At 52.8% G+C, this 15,364-nt stretch overlaps 1 protein-coding gene across 1 annotated transcript in view; it reads right to left on the bottom strand.

The window, feature by feature from the left end:
- Positions 1–1,694: 1,694 nt before the first annotated feature.
- The window catches only part of CATSPER3 (cation channel sperm associated 3), a 50,689-nt gene continuing 37,019 nt past the window's right edge, over positions 1,695–15,364 (bottom strand). The window contains exons 4-8 of the mRNA XM_003829264.5: positions 11,801–11,983; positions 10,959–11,099; positions 10,450–10,569; positions 9,369–9,526; positions 1,695–8,378 (exon numbers count right to left, since the gene is read on the bottom strand). Of these exons, the coding sequence (XP_003829312.1) occupies positions 8,276–8,378; positions 9,369–9,526; positions 10,450–10,569; positions 10,959–11,099; positions 11,801–11,983 (705 nt within the window). The 3' untranslated portion in view covers positions 1,695–8,275. The remainder of the gene's footprint in view (positions 8,379–9,368; positions 9,527–10,449; positions 10,570–10,958; positions 11,100–11,800; positions 11,984–15,364) is intronic.

Below are 15,364 nucleotides of genomic sequence, written 5' to 3'. Positions count from 1 at the left end.
CCAGGGCATGACGTCACCTCACAGAACCCCAGTAACCCTCTGTCAAGCGGGCATTGGCCCCACCTGCCTACCTCTTGGGATTTCCTGTCAGGGTTTGAAAAGACCCGGGATATGACCATTAAATATTGCTGTCAAGTGGGTTGTTGCTTCAGAAGCACAAAATTACTCATTTTCATCTCACTGACCTCGTATTGCTGGAGGATTTCTGAGTGAAGATGCTCTTTCTTGATCAACATGTCCAACCTCCCTCCCCTCCAGACAGGTTCCCCAGGGAAGCCTCTTGCTTTGCTTCCTTAGGGGTAGTGGCACTTCCAAGCCCCCAGCAGGGATGCTACACTGCCCCAGATCCTCCAGCAGGTCAAGAGCTCCCCCTTGGGTGAGAGGGAACCACGTCCCCCTCTGAAGTCCCTTAAGTCCTGGGCTTTCACCAGCCTCCTGCTCTGGCCAGCAAGGCCTAGGAAGACTCTGCCTCAGCCCACCCAGCCCAGCCTACCTCCGGGTGTGGTGGGGAAATGAGGGCCAGAGACAAGATCATGGAGGTTAAGAGCACAAACTTTGGAGTTAGGCAGAGCCTGGGTTTAACTCACAGCACCACCACTCATTCACTGCCACAGAACTTCTCTGAGCTTGTTTCCTCATCTGTAAAGTGGGGAAAATGTGAAAAGTTACATATGGTGTTTGGCACTGTGCCTGTGACAGATAGGCATAAAATAACTGCTGGGTCTCTTTGCTGCCCTCCTCCTCCCTCCCTCCATCAGGATTCTAAAGCTGGCATATCTCAGGCAGGCTGATCACTGGCATCCAGGTGTCAGGGACGACCCTGCAGTCCACAGCCCTCCCCAGCTGGTGCTAGGAAAATAAATATCTATGGGTAGAGGAATTAAGGTCTGATACAAAGTAGGATACAAAAGGTCAAGGGTGACAGCATGAGAAAGGAGAAATCAAGGCTAATGGGAGCAATCTGGGAAAGCTTCCTGTTAGAGGGAGCCTGGTACTCAGCCTTAAAAGACAGGCAGAACTGGGATGGGTATGCAGGAGTAGAGGTGAGACTGAGCCAGGCAAAGAGGATCCCTGGGAGGCATGGGAAGAGGAAGGAGAGACAGAATAGAGAGAATAGAGGAGCCTTAGATGCCAAGTGAGGGGGATACAGCCACCCTCAGAGGCAGTGGGAATGAAATCCAGCCAGGTCACTGCTTTGCTTACCACGATTCCCATCCCTTAAAGGCCAAACTGCCCCGCTGAGCATGTGAGCCCCTCAGGATCTGGCTCCAGTCTACTGCCCTAGCCTCCAGTCCCCCCACCCCTCACCCCACAGCACAGGCTGCAGCCACACTGACCTCGGCACTCCCTTAACTCTCACGGAGCTCCTGCCATCTTTCCTTTGTGCATTTGGTTCCTTCTGCAGAGAATGCCCTTCCACCTACCACAGGGACACACATACAATGTTTTCAAGGTAAAAACTGTTGTTTTTCCTGATCATAAAATACACACTCATTCTTAAAATTCAAAAAGTTCAAAAAAGTGTGAGGACAAAAGTCGAGATCCCCCAAACCACTATGAATATTTTTATGATTATCCTTGCAGATGTCCTTCATCAGACATAATGTCTATATGCTCATTCTATATGCTCACTCACTATTACATAAAGGATGCCAGATCCCATGCTGCTCTAGAAAGCCACGTTTTTCACTCAATAAAATATCAAGAACATCTTTTCTTATCAAGAAATCATTACTTTTAATGGCCACAAATATGGATTCATAATAATATAGCCAGTTCCTCACCAATGAGCATTTAGGTGATTCCTTATATTCCTATTATAACAAGCCACAGTAAACATCCTTATCCATGCGTCTCTGTGCATTTGACATTTATTTAGCTCCTTGGGATAATTTCAAGAAGTAGAATGATTGGGTCCTAGAAGCACACATATAAAATCTAATCCACATTGTCTTATGAAAAGGCCACACTTACTTGCATTGCCAAAAGTGGACAAGGGTGTCCATTCTCCACACCCAGGCCTATCCTAGGTTTTTTGTTTGTTCGTTTTTGTTTTTGGAGACAGAGTCTCACTCTGTTGCCCAGGCTGGAGTGTAGTGGTGCAATCTCGGTGCACTGCAACCTCCGCCTCCCGGGTTCAAGCAATTCTTCTGCCTCAGCCTCCCGAGTAGCTGGGACTACAGGCGCGTGCCACCATGCCCAGCTAATTTTTGTATTTTTTTTTTAGTAGAGACGGGGTTTCACCATATTGGCCAGGCTGGTCTTGAACTCCTGACCTCGTGATCCGCCCACCTCAGCCTCCCAAAGTGCTGGGATTACAGGCCTGAGCCACCGCGCCCGGCCCGATCCTAGGTTTTGTCTATCATCTTTGCCACCTAAAAGAGAAAAAAAAAACCTCTCACTGCCACTTTATGTGTGGTGTTTTATTTATTTCTCCCTTTTCTTTTTCATTTTAATGCAGATGGTGTCGCATATGTATAGTTCTGCAGCTAGCTTTTTCCACCTGATAATGTTTTCTCTCCTTTTCCACTTGCCTTTTCAAGGGTCAGATAAAAAACTCCAGCCAAGAGTCTCTCAAGGCACCCCTTCCAGGTGCCCACAGCTGCCACTCCTGCTGATCGAGTTATGAGTGGGTGCAAGGGCAGGCAGAGGAAACTGCCTGCAAGTCGCCACCCTAGAGGGCCAGCCTTGTGGGCAGCCGGACACCGACCAGGCTGGTGCATCCTGCCTGCTGTGACCTGCTCACGCCTGCTTAGCACATCCCATATGCAGCCAAGCCTCCACCATGTGGGCCTGCTGTACTGAAGCCCAGGGGAAGGCGATGTCAAGCCAAACCTCTCTCTCTGCCCAGGCTGTAATTTCCTGATTAGACGCCGCAGTCACCACCCTTTCTGCACACACTGATTTCTTCCTGCCGTCCTCCCAATCTCACGGCTCCCGGGGCTCCCAGGGCCAGCAGACTTCAGAGCCTGGACCAAGCAGCGAGAAGGTGCCAGTGAACTCACTGGCCAACCGAGACACGTCTGTGCAATCACCACCCCCTTCTCAGAGTTAGGCCCCTCTCAGAAGGGAATCATGGCTTGGTTCTTAAAGTTGAAAAAATAGCTGCTTCAGTAAGAAAGAATAAGGTTGCTATGAGGCAGTAGAGCAGAGGGGCCTGTGTTCAAATACTGACTCTGCCCTTTAATGATAACCTTGGCCCAGTGAGTCTGAGTGCTGGCTTGCCTGCCTATAAAAGGGGACAACAATTCCTTGGAAGATTGTTGTGTGGCACCATAGCAGTGGCTAAAGAGCCAGACACACTTGGTTGTGAATCCTGATTCTTCCCCCTTAGTTGTACAACCTTGGGTAGGTTACATCACCTCTTTGAACCTTAGTTTTGCCACCTGTTTAATGGGAATAAGTGTTGTTATGTGATTGAAGTCATACATGTGAAAAAATCTTATAAACAGAAATACTGGCAAAACAGAAGGCAGTATTTCCACAGTCAGTAAGGAGAACAGGCTATGCCGTTGAAGCTCTGGCCTGACCTCTGTTTGGATCCCTCCTTCTCTGGGCCAGCATCAAGTTTTCTTTTTTCTTTTTCTTTTTTTACATTTTAGAGACGGGGTCTCACTATGTTGCCCTGGCTGGTTTCAAACTCCTGGCCCCAAACTCCTGGCCCCAAACTCCTCCCAGCTCAGCCTCCTGAGCAGCTGGGATTACAGGTGTGAGCCACCATGCCCAGCTCCAACGTCAAGTTTTGAAGAGTTCTTTTTATCTCAGGCCCTGATCCCAGGCATCGAAGTAGCACTGGAGAGAGAGGAAGTCAGGGGCAGTGGTCCCCAAATGCCAAGTTGGAGGGCAGCGAGGTTCCGCTGCTGCGAGAACACCACCATGGTCCCATCACCAGTTCACACAGGTCCCAGTCACTCTGTAGTTTCCCAAGAGTTTTGAAACAGGCTCTTCATCACCTTCTGGTTTCTTCCACACTTCCCTTCTGATACTTTAGTTTCATCTTGCAAGAAGACAGTCATACCTGGTGCCACCACCCTCTGGTATGCTTCACCTGGAGGCCCCTGATCCCAGCTAAGGGCTCAGTCCATGGAAAGCCCTCTTAGCATTTCCCACTGTTAACCCAGTAGGTCTCTATTATGCAGGGTGATCTTTTATATAACCTGAATATAACCCAGACTCCACATGGTCTAATCTATCCATAGGGCTTCATTTTTAAAAGGTAGAGCAACCAAAAATAATTTTTAGATAATTCCAATCATCATTTGCCTCTCTCAAAGAACACCCATAGGGATCCCACTGTTAACCCACAAGGACACTTAACCTTAACCCCCTCCTTTATCCTATCTCCAGGACATACCCACCAGCTATATCATAGCTGCTGTCCACAATTCCCAGACTCTCAGCCCTCAGATTTTGCTTCCTTCTTCCCTCCATTTTCCCGGCTCCCTGTTGTGTTTTCATCCAACCTCGCTGGTCTTTTAACTTTCCCTCTGTTTTGCCCATTGACCAGCATGGAGGAGAATGCAGGAGCTGGCTGAGAAAGCAAAAATACTCCCCTTTCCCTCCAGCTCTGCAGGCCTGGCTCTCCACCATTCTCCTAATGCCACATCACACAAAGCCTACAATAAAGTCAAACATAGAACTTGGGGCAGGTGTAGCCTGTGGCCGACCAAGCACAGACAAAATTCTTTGTAGCACAGTATGGGGAAGAGTGGGGATGCCCGTGTGTTGATAGATTTTTGCACCGTCACATTTATCTCCTTCCCCTCTTTCCGACCCCTGTGACTATAATCAGAACAACCTCCTCTCCTTTCTGAGTAGCCTAGTCAGGAATTCAGAACCATCGTCTCTCTTGAGGGCCTGTAGGACAACACAGCAGACCCATCTGGGGCCAGGGACAAAGCCTGACACAGGCAGAGATGCCCAGAGAGCCAGACCTGACCTGTTGAAGGCCAGTTTGCTCTAGGAGGTGTGCTAAAGCATTTGAAGAAAGCCTCAAGGGGCACAGTCTCCAGAGTCCCAGTATCAGATTTCTAGGGGCTGTTGGAATGGACAGGGGCGTTCACATTCTCAATCACTGCCTCGATCTCCACAATACAGGGCCTGCTTCCTGCTGGTGGAATCAGAAAGCAGTTTTAAAAAAAGAAAATCCAGCCACCTTCCAAACACCTCCAGCCTTGAATTCCAGATCCATCCCACAAGAACTGGGGGAGGGCTTGGGCATGACCAGGAGGAGACTCGGGCCCGAGTCCCCTGTATCCCACTGTGGCCCCCAAACCATCAGACTGGCAGGCTGGAGATGAAGGAGCCATTTAGGGTCAACCCTACTAGATCCCAGGGTCGGGGGAGGGTGAGGAGGGTCCTGCTTTCCACAGCCAGGCGTGGGTAAGCAGAGCCACTTCTGCCCCAAGCAAATCAATTAAAGGTCTTGGCCAAGCCTGTTTGAGTTGGTGAGAGCCCAAGTGGGAATTCCAATCTGCCGTGTTTGCTCTGCAGGCGAATAGAGCCAAACAGAAATGCTGCTTTGGGACTTTGTGCCAAATATCCATCAGCTTGCTCTGCCAGCAGTGCTGGGCCGGCCCTGTACACGTCACCTCTGCCCCCACCAGCTCTCTGCTCTCTGAAAGCCTTCTTCTTGTGCCCTTAAAGTCAGCTTGCCTTTTGATACAATTTGGATGTGTGTCCCCTCCAAATCTCATGTTGAAATGTGACTCCCAATGTTGGAGGTGGAGACTAGTGGGAGGTGTTGGATCACGGGGGCGGCTCCCTTGTGAACGGCTTGGTGCCCCCACTTCGTGATGAGTGAGAGCTCACTCTGTTAGTTCACTCGGGAGCTGGTTGTTTAAAAGAGTCTAGTAGCCCTCCTCCCCTCTCTCTTGCTCCTTCTCTCACCACATGACACACACGGGCTCTGCTTTGCCTTCCACCATGAGTAGAAGCTTCTTGAGGCCTCACCAGAAGCAGGTGCTGCCATGCCTCCTGGACAGCCTGCAGAACCATGAGCCAAATAAACCTCTTTTCTTTTAAATTGCCCAGCCTCCAGTATTCTTTTATAGCAACACAAAATGGACTAATGCACCCTCCCACACCACACCCTGGTGGCTGTGCCCAAAGTCTGCCTTCCTAGGCATGGGATCCAGGCCTTCCAGATCTGACGTGCCATCTGCCTATTCTGAACCAGCTCCATCCTGGGACCCATTCATACCCCTGTGTAGTTCCTGACCTCTGCATCCTGCTCTCAGCTCCATACTTTCCCCACCACCACCAGCGTCAAGCTCGCCTCATCCTTCTCAGCCCCTGACCAGCACAGCCCACTACACGTGCCCCCAGCAGAGGTGCAGGGCTGACAGTGGGGAAGGGTGAACCATGAGTTGACTACCTCTTTTCTCACACCTTACAGAGATTTGATCCTTGCACCCAGTCATTTTATCATCGCATTTCTCACAGGAAATAGGTGAGGCTTGAAAGACCAGACACTTTACCCAAGGTCTCCCTAACAGGGAACACAGGTGTCCCAACTCCAAAACCATGGCACTTTCTACCTTGCCCCACTGAGGCCAATTTTTAAATCTTTTTTTCACTCTCAGATGCCTAGAGCAGTTCCAAGGATTCCTGATGAGAGTAGCTGGATATGTTTTAGCGTTCCCATGGCTATGTTGGCACACCCTGTGTGAGCAGCTGGCAATGTCTGCTTTGCCCCGGCCCTGAACTGGAGCCATTGCCTGGGGCCTGCCTGCCCTACTAATGGGGCTGCACCCACAAGAGCACCCCTGGAAGCCCCAAGCCTGGCGTCATCCCTGGACATGTCAGACCCAGAGCAACTCCCCCTGTCATGAGGGGCACAAACACCCTATCTACCCCAGCCCAGCTTCAGGGCATGGACACAAAGCTCTCTCCTTGCCGGAAGCGGCCAGGCATTTCCTGCCCTCAGAGGATTCCCCCACAGCACCTCAACAGGTCTCACCCTGAAGAGCCATCCTTCTTTCACACTGTTTTCATGATGCTCAATGTGGCCCTGATTCTCTCTACGCAGTCCCCCCACCCTGAATTCAATGATTGTCACTTCCTCAGTGGCTGGATGACTGTCTTCCCTACAAAACTGTGAGCACCAAGACAGCCAGGGAGAGACCATGGGTTTCTCATCATAGAAGCCCCAGCACCCAGCATAGCTCAGTAGATAGCAGTAGGATGTATAGATGAAACCAGGAGGACAGGTTCCTACGGCCCCTGTCCTGTGGCTTCAGGGGTGCCACCACCCAGGCCTGACTGTTTGTGTAGCCACTCTCCACTCTACCCCATGCATTTTCTGCTAACCTGAATCCCCAGTGTGGGTATGGGGCCTTTCTGCACCCAGCTATAGGTCCCAGTCCCAGAACACACCTCCCCCTCTGTGTGAGGTGGCACTGCCAAGGTGACAGGCCTCGGGCATACTCTCCAGCAATGGTGTAGAGTGGGCACTGCCAGGCCTCTGGGCTGGCCAGTCTGAAGCAAGGAGTGTCACCTGTGCTGCGCTACCCTGCTGGGGCCTTCAGATGGTTCCATCATGGCTAAGCCAGAGTGGTGCCAGGACCTTGATGGCCCTGGTAGTCATTTGGCTAGGAATGACAGAGAAAATGCCACCTTTTAAGTGAAGAGTCCTACCTAACCATATAAGGCAGCAGCCCACAGTGCTGATGATGCCACCTGCCCTGGGCTCTGTGCAAGGTGCCCTGGCATTGCCAGCAGGCTACTCCCCCAGATTGAGCTCCAGCCCCACACAACAGAATCCTGCCAGTCTTAGCAGCACCCCTAGGGGAAATCAGAGTAGCCTTCCAAAGAAGGGTCTCTGCAGCAGTGGGTCCACAGAGAGAGCTGTGACTCTGTCAGTATGAGAACACCCGCACCCAGATCAACAGGGCCCCACCAGCTCAAGGGGGCCATGTGCTTTGGGGGGTAGCTGGAGGCCCTCTTGGTCTGTGGTCCTCAGGCAGCTTCCCCAGGTCCTTGCTGCTAGGTCCAGGGAGCCTAGAGCCAGCATGGGCCCTGGATCTGGCCTCTGGCCAGGACAAGTCTTGAGCTTCCCTCTCCCCATTCCCTAGGTCTGCATGTCCTGTGGTGGGGGACGGGGGGTTGGCTCTGGGGAATCACACTTCATGAGCACCCGTCCAGGCCCAACTCTAAAAGGTGGGGAAATGCCATAATCACAGCAACTCTGGAGAGGACAACTCAGAAAGCCTGTGTTTAATAGGGACCTGTCATGGTCTGCAAGGCTCTCGGCACATGGGTGCCCCATGCCCAGCTACTTCTCATCCACCTTTTCCAAGGACTGGGGCTTCTCCTGGGGCAAGTCTTCCAGCATTAGGCTCAGCACATGCACGATCTCATAGTACAGCTCTTGAAGCCTGAAAAATGGAGCAGGAGGAGATAAGATCTGAGGTCAGGGGCAGGCTCCAGGACCCCCTGGCCCCACTGACCACACGTTTGCACCTGCACAGGTGTAGGGTCAAAGAAGAGCAAGGACTTCAGAGCCAGATCAGGCTGGGTTGGAATCTTGGATCTGCCACTCTGCCTGGGGCCCCCTGGAGCAAAGTATTTTACTTCATGTGTCAGGTGGAAATAAATTCTTAGGTCCTGAGAGAAGTAACTGTGTGGAGGTGCCCAGAGAGTGACTGACCCCTGTTGGGCCAAAAGTGGGCATTCCCCAACAATGCCTTCCTTTTTGGTTTCTCCCATCTCTAAAGCCCTCCAAGCAGCTTTCATTGAGAAGCCAGGCTAATTATATCTGTCCTCACTGAAGAGTCCACTGTAGCTCCCTAGTGCCCACAGCCCACCGTAGCTCCTGATGCCCACAGCCAGGTTTTTACATCCTTCCTGCTCAGTAATGGCTGCTCATAATCCCAGCTGACTCACACTGAGCACAAGCCCTGGGCCAGGCCACACTCAGAGCTTCACATACACTGTTTTCATTGAATCAGCCCAGTAGCCCCTCATGTGACAGATGGGAAAGGGGCAGAGAATTGCCCAAGGCCACACAGGAAGGTAGTGGCACAACGAGGCCAGAAGCTGAGGCTACCCAGTGGTCTTTCCTCTGCACTCTGAAAAGGGGTTAGTGAGGAGAGGCCTGGAGACTTTAAGGAGCTGGCATTTACATACAAGTCAAGGTGGGTTGGGGAGGGGCAGGAGGGGCAGATTCCCCCCAGCCATGGCCCGTCCACACAGCAGCCCAGCCCCTGTGTATACATGGAATCCTGTAACCCCAAGAAAGCCATGTTCCACCCACCCACTGCCCATCAGCACTTCAGTCATCATCCCCTTCACTCTCCCAGGGCACCTGACACAGCCCAACCTCGAGGAAGCCCTAGGGACCAGGGAAGGCTGGGGCTGGAACTGACTTGTGGACAGTTGTGTCCTGGTAGTCCAGAGTGGAAAAGTAGATATCGATGAAGGGTAAGCTAGTGCCAAAATCATCCAAGACCATTGGGTCAGTGTGGCTCAAGGTCTTCTTAAAGTTCTCCACCAGCTCACTGAAACTTGTGCAGTCAGCATTTTTCTAGAGAGGAAAGCATAACGAGAGAGCAGTGATGAGGAGGTGACAGCCGAGCTGCACAGAGACATGGAGACTCTCCAGGATGGGCCCCAGGCAGCGGCCTGACCCTGGTCCTGGAAGGAAGCTTCAGCCTTGTCACAACTTCATCCTGACCCCTTCTGAACCTGGACTCTGGGGTGAGGCGGCCACCATTGAGGACAGGCAGCACATGAAGTCCAACTGAGGCTCAGCGCAGGCTCTCCCAACCCTGGACGAACCTTGGGCATGGTGAAGACAGGCACATGTCTCCACCCCAGAGAAGAGGACAAGGAGGGACACACCCACCAAGGGAGGGAGGCCCAGCAGAGCACCCAAAGCTCAGCATGGGAGGCTTAGAGCACTCAGGCTCAGGGGGAAAATTCACCCGGGTCCCTCATGGTTGCATCATGCTTGACAGAAAATCTCCAGCCTGGTTTGCCCATTCTTGTTCTGGGTTTAGGAATGTGAGAGAACCAAGGTTGTCTGGCACTCTGTCAGAGCCTCTGCATCCTCGTCCACTCAGTGGCCTGGGGCCATGGCTGCCTGGCATCCAGTGAGTCCTCAAGAAGAAGCCTCAGCACAGATTGCCTGACCCCAAAGGGCCCAGCAGTGGAGTTCTGCCCACAACAGAGGGAGACATTATAATCACAGTACTCAACACTCCGAGAGGTCCAGAGAAACACAAAAATGCCGAGAATAAAGGCTGATTCTATAAAACATCGGAGGAAGGCGGCTGTCTTACCTAAGGCTGCAGATGCCTGAGGCCACCTGCTCTCTACACAGGCACCGCTGCAGATGCCTGAGGCCACCTGCTCTCTACACGGGCACCACGGCCCCTCCTCCTGGCCATCTCATCAGCCTGACGATCCATCCACCCATCTGTCCACCTGCCTGCAGGGGCCACTCACCTGTATGTGCATCAGCCTGCTGATCTCCTCCTGCTGCCGCTGCAGAATCACCTGCTTCTCTCCCATGAGCATCTCCTGCTGCTTCAACATCAGCTCTCGCTCAAACTTTCTGATGGAGTCCTAGAGAGTCAGACGATGGAGGTCAACCACGGGCTCTCGCTACATGCCCAGACCCAGTCTTTCCTCTTCCCCAGTCTTGCACCGCTGCTCAGGCCCTCAGCAGGAGCACTTTTCCCCACACAGGGCCAGCCCCCACTCAAGCTGCCAACTGTAGCTGCAGAGGCTTCTTAAGCCCCACCGTCCTGTTGACCACCATCAGCAGGCAAGGCAAATGCACTGGCTCAGGGAAGAGAGTTGGGCCGGGTGAGGGACAGGTCCATCTGGCCACCTCTACTCCACTTCATTGGGAAGACACAGCTACACAGCTCCGGGTCCTCCCTGGAGACTTGCCCTACAGCTCCATCTGCCACACCTGCCCTGACCTCCGATCCTCACAGGTGTGGCCTCACCTCTGTGTGCATGATCATCACACCCACGAACATGTTGAGGAAGATGAAAGAGGCGAGCAAGATGAAGATGATGGTGAATGCCCGGCTCAAAGCAAATTCCCGATTGTCCAACTGCTTCTGCAGGTCTGTCCAGCCATCAACCTGCTCAGGCAGGGAAGAGTATGCTGAGGGCCCGGACCCAGTGGCACAGGCCTCCTTTTCACCTATGCTAGAGGAGTCCCAGGCCCACTGAGGAGAAGGGTGGCTCCGCTTCCACGTCATCCCCTCAACACCTCCCAGTCCACTGGCTCCAGCACATACGTGATGGTCTGGGAATGCAGAGCACCCCTGGGTGGGGGTGCTATTGACCAACATGCCTCGAGGTCTCTTTTCTCAAGGCCTCCCAACCTTCCCAGAAAGACACTGCCTCTCTGCCAGGCCCACCTTTAAAAAGACCCCACTCTTTCCAGAGTCCAACAGAATCTAGATTTCTAGATTTGGGTTTTGCATGCTTCTTCTAGGTGGATTTGTGACAGCCAATTCCCCAAAGGCTATATGACATGGGTTTCATTTATAAATTAAACTTAATCCAAATGAATTATCATTTGAGAACTCTGCAAAGTTTGATCACCCTGTGAGACATGTGGAAGCACTATAAGGAATCACAGGCCTAGAGACAGCGATGGAGCCCCGTGCAGGGTGCTGGCTTGTGATGGGGAACAGACCCCAGCTTCCCTAGGCCCAGCTGAGTACCTGGACATGAGGAAAGCCCCATGTGAGGCCCCACATGTCCACACGCTTGCACCACCTAGGCTGTCCCTTCCTAAGGCCCCTGCCCTCACCACTGTTCCCAAACACAGTACCGTGGCCAAGCTGAAGAGGGTGAAAAAAGCCGCAGCCAGGTTCCCCCAGTTATCATGGTCACCCTTGTCTGGAGATCCAAACAGGCAGAAGCCCAAGATAGCGAAGATGTACATGAGGAGGAAGAGCAGGAGGAGCACAGAGGCCACGGTGTAGACTGTCTGCCCCACGGCGGTGATCAGCGTCTGCAAGGCAGGGACACTGTGGTAGGCGAGGGTACCACCAAGCTGGGTGGGCTCCAGGGACAGAGGTCCATTCTGCCCAGTTCACAGCTGTCCCCAGCAACTGTTGCCATGCCTGGCACAAGGTAGATGCTCAATAAGGGTGGGTGGGTTGGTTGGTTGGTTGGTTGGTTGGTTGGTTGGTTGGTTGGTTGGTTGAATAAACTAATGAATTAATGAAGTGAATCAGAACTGTGCCCAGATTGAGGGCTGGATCAATTTAACAGTGCTTTACCAGTGTCTGACATCCACCCTCAGTCAATTCTCTCAGGTCTGAGGTGACCACTCCACTTGAACCCCAACCTGGCTGTGTGGTCATCTCAGGGCGTCCTGCTCTTGCTTCTCAGCTGAGGGCCAGCCCTGAATGCTCTCTGCCCCGGGCCCAGGAGGAGTAGGGGAACGACTCTGGTAGTGAGTATACAGAAGGCCAAGAGGAATGTGGCTCCCTGGTCCTTGTCGACCCCGTCTTCACAGGTAGGTCCCTGTCTTGTAACCTCAGTCTTGCCCCATATGAAGTGGGCATTTGTCTTATCTCCCCACTACATTGCCCATTTCTGGGGAGCACCATGTATGACTCCTTATCATTCATTCTTCCTGCTCTGGAGTCTTGCATGCAGTAGTCACTCAATGCATGTTCACCTACCTAGATGTTTCACAGACATAACCTCAAGGTAGGTAGGTGTTATCATTCTTCCCATTTCAAAATGAGCCGTCAGAGGCTCAAAGAAGCAAATTGTCTTGGCCAGGGTCACACTCCAATACAATGGCAGAGCTGGGACCAACTCTCAAAGCCTTTGCCCCATGCCACCACCTTCAACCACTAATGACCCTGAGCACAGAGACTGTTTACTGGCTTAGTACTAGGAAAGGAGGTCCTTAGAGCTAAGAAACAAGGCAGTACAGTTTGGACAGTTTGGGGTAACCTGGGAAACAGAGACAGTCCAAGAGCCCTGGGCTGCCCTCCATGCGGAACGGTTTGGCGCTGCCTGCAGGGGTGAATGCACACCAGATGCCTCCCATCTCTCCTTGGGAAAAGAAAATAAATGTTTTTGGATTAATTGCAAAACAGCTGAGATTTTTTTTTTATTATTATTATTATTTTTTTTTTTTTCGAGACGGAGTCGCTCTGTCACCCAGGCTGGAGTGCAGTGGCGCGGTCTCGGCTCACTGCAAGCTCCGCCTCCCAGGTTCATGCCATTCTCCTGCCTCAGCCTCCCAAGTAGCTGGGACTACAGGTGCCCGCCACTGTGCCCGGCTAATTTTTTTTTTGTATTTTTAGTAGAGATGAGGTTTCACGTGTTAGCCAGGATGGTCTCGATCTCCCGGCCTCATGATCTGCCCGCCTTGGCCTCCCAAAGTGCTGGGATTACAGGTGTGAGCCATGGCGCCCAGCCGATATTTTTTTTTTCTTAATGCCTTCCTCCCCACTAAACAGAGGCAGAACTTCTTTCCCAAGGACTAAGATGAAAGCAGTAAATCCTCATGAGAAAAGCTGTGATGAGATATGGTCTGCAGATCAGGTTTTGAGTGGGAAGGGAGGAACACTGGGTGGTAGAATCCAAAGCCTGTCCAGAAGGGTTGCGGAGAGGCCTGGTTGGGCCTCCCACCTCCAGGCCAGCCCACAAGCTGGTGCCACCTGAGGTCCAAGCTGAGCAACCTTTAGAGCAGCAGTGGAGGAACAGACACGCTCTCCTGGGAGCCCCATAAAGGACCCATGACAGCTAGACTTGGCCAAGTTCTTTAAGCACAATCCACGCAGGCCCTCTTAGGGCGCAATCCAGGAAGGTGCGGAAATCCAGTCCTAGGAGAGGGCTGCCCAGTTCCCCTTAGGCCAGTAGCTCCCTCCTGAGGAAGTTCTGAGGCCCATGGTCTGGCCCCCACTGGATGTGTGATTTTGAATTCCCAAATTCTTTTGGGGGGGGCAATTCCCTGTACCCAGTTCAGCTCTCCCGGGCTCTGGATCAAGCCACAGCCCTGGGGCATTCTGGATGTGGAAAGGAGCTCCAGGCAAGGCAAGTGCCCAGGCCCAGTGCTTGGAGGGACCCCTCCTACACAGCCCATTGGATGTGTGGAAGATGATCTGGCCCCAGGAGGAGGAGGCAGGGAGGAAGGGGGACTAATGCTCACATCACAGCCCAGCATCTGAAGGTTGCTTCCAGGCTGAAATGCAGATGAACATTTGTGCATCTCTGTGCAAAACAACATTTCCTCATGGTGCAGGTTCATTGTCATAGGTAGAAGGCAGAGTGTCATTTTAATTAATCAGGGGTCAGGAGCCAAGAATGCGCCAGAGCGCCATCTCTGGGCTCTGAGATTGTAGCTCTTTATTTAAGGGCTCCTTTAGACTTCAATTAATAGAAATTAGCCCAGAGGTGCAAGTCCCGACCATGGGCAGGTCCAGCTCCCCATGGCCAGCAGGCCAGCCAACATTCAGAGAGCATGTTATCCAGGGTCACTTCTGTGCCTCTGGGGATCTACGGTCCCATGACATCCCAAGGCTACAGGAGAGCCACAGCTCAGGGTGGCTGGTGATCCCCAGGGAATCACTCTAGGATGCAAGGCCCTGCTTAATGACAGAAAAACCATGAGGCCAAACCTGCGGTGCATGCGTGTGTGCCTGTTGCCTCTGCATGCCCAGGGTCTCTGTGCATGCCTGCAAGGGCCAAAGGCTGAGCAGTCCCCAAGCAGGCCGGCTTGCTCTGGGATACAGCCCTTGGCCAGCAGGAGCCTTTGCCTTCTAATCAGGCTGCCACAATACAGCCAAGACGGTGCACTAAGCCAGCAGCCAGTGCCCCCAGCCTTGAGGTGCCAGTCTGGGTCAATGCCCCTTTCTTCCAAGATGGAAGCCCTCCCTGCCACCAGTCCTTTCTGCTTCCCTCCTCCCTGTGTGGTCCTGGGTCTCCTTTTCCTCAGCCCCCTGCCCTCCGCCCTGTTCCTCGCATGATTCCCACTGGTCTCTGGCACCCTCATTCCACAGTTCCTCTCTCCTGGCCTCACCTGAAAGTCTTCTCTCAGCAGAGGACATCACAACCCAGTTCCCCTCTCCAAGAAGGCTGCCTATCCCCGACAGCCCTCAGATTCAGGGGGCCACCATCTACCTTATCCTGGGATCCCCTGTTTTCACAGGCACAGACCCTGCTTTTGGGCAGGGCCAAACTTCCAGCTTCCTCCTCTCCCTCATGTCTTGAAGTCTCTGCCTCCAGACTCAGTACCTCCTTCTCCAGGCAACCCTGCTGTCAGCCTGGGGGCCTTCCACATCTTTATGGAAGATGCCAGGCCTCTTCACCCCTGGACTTCCCTCTCTAGTGACCCTGGTGCCACTCCTGGCCCCTGCTCCCTTGGTGC

Source organism: Pan paniscus, chromosome 4 (genome assembly GCF_029289425.2).
Source record: "Pan paniscus chromosome 4, NHGRI_mPanPan1-v2.0_pri, whole genome shotgun sequence".
Taxonomy (NCBI): Eukaryota; Metazoa; Chordata; class Mammalia; order Primates; family Hominidae; genus Pan; species Pan paniscus.
This window is presented reverse-complemented; position numbering and strand designations above follow the sequence as displayed.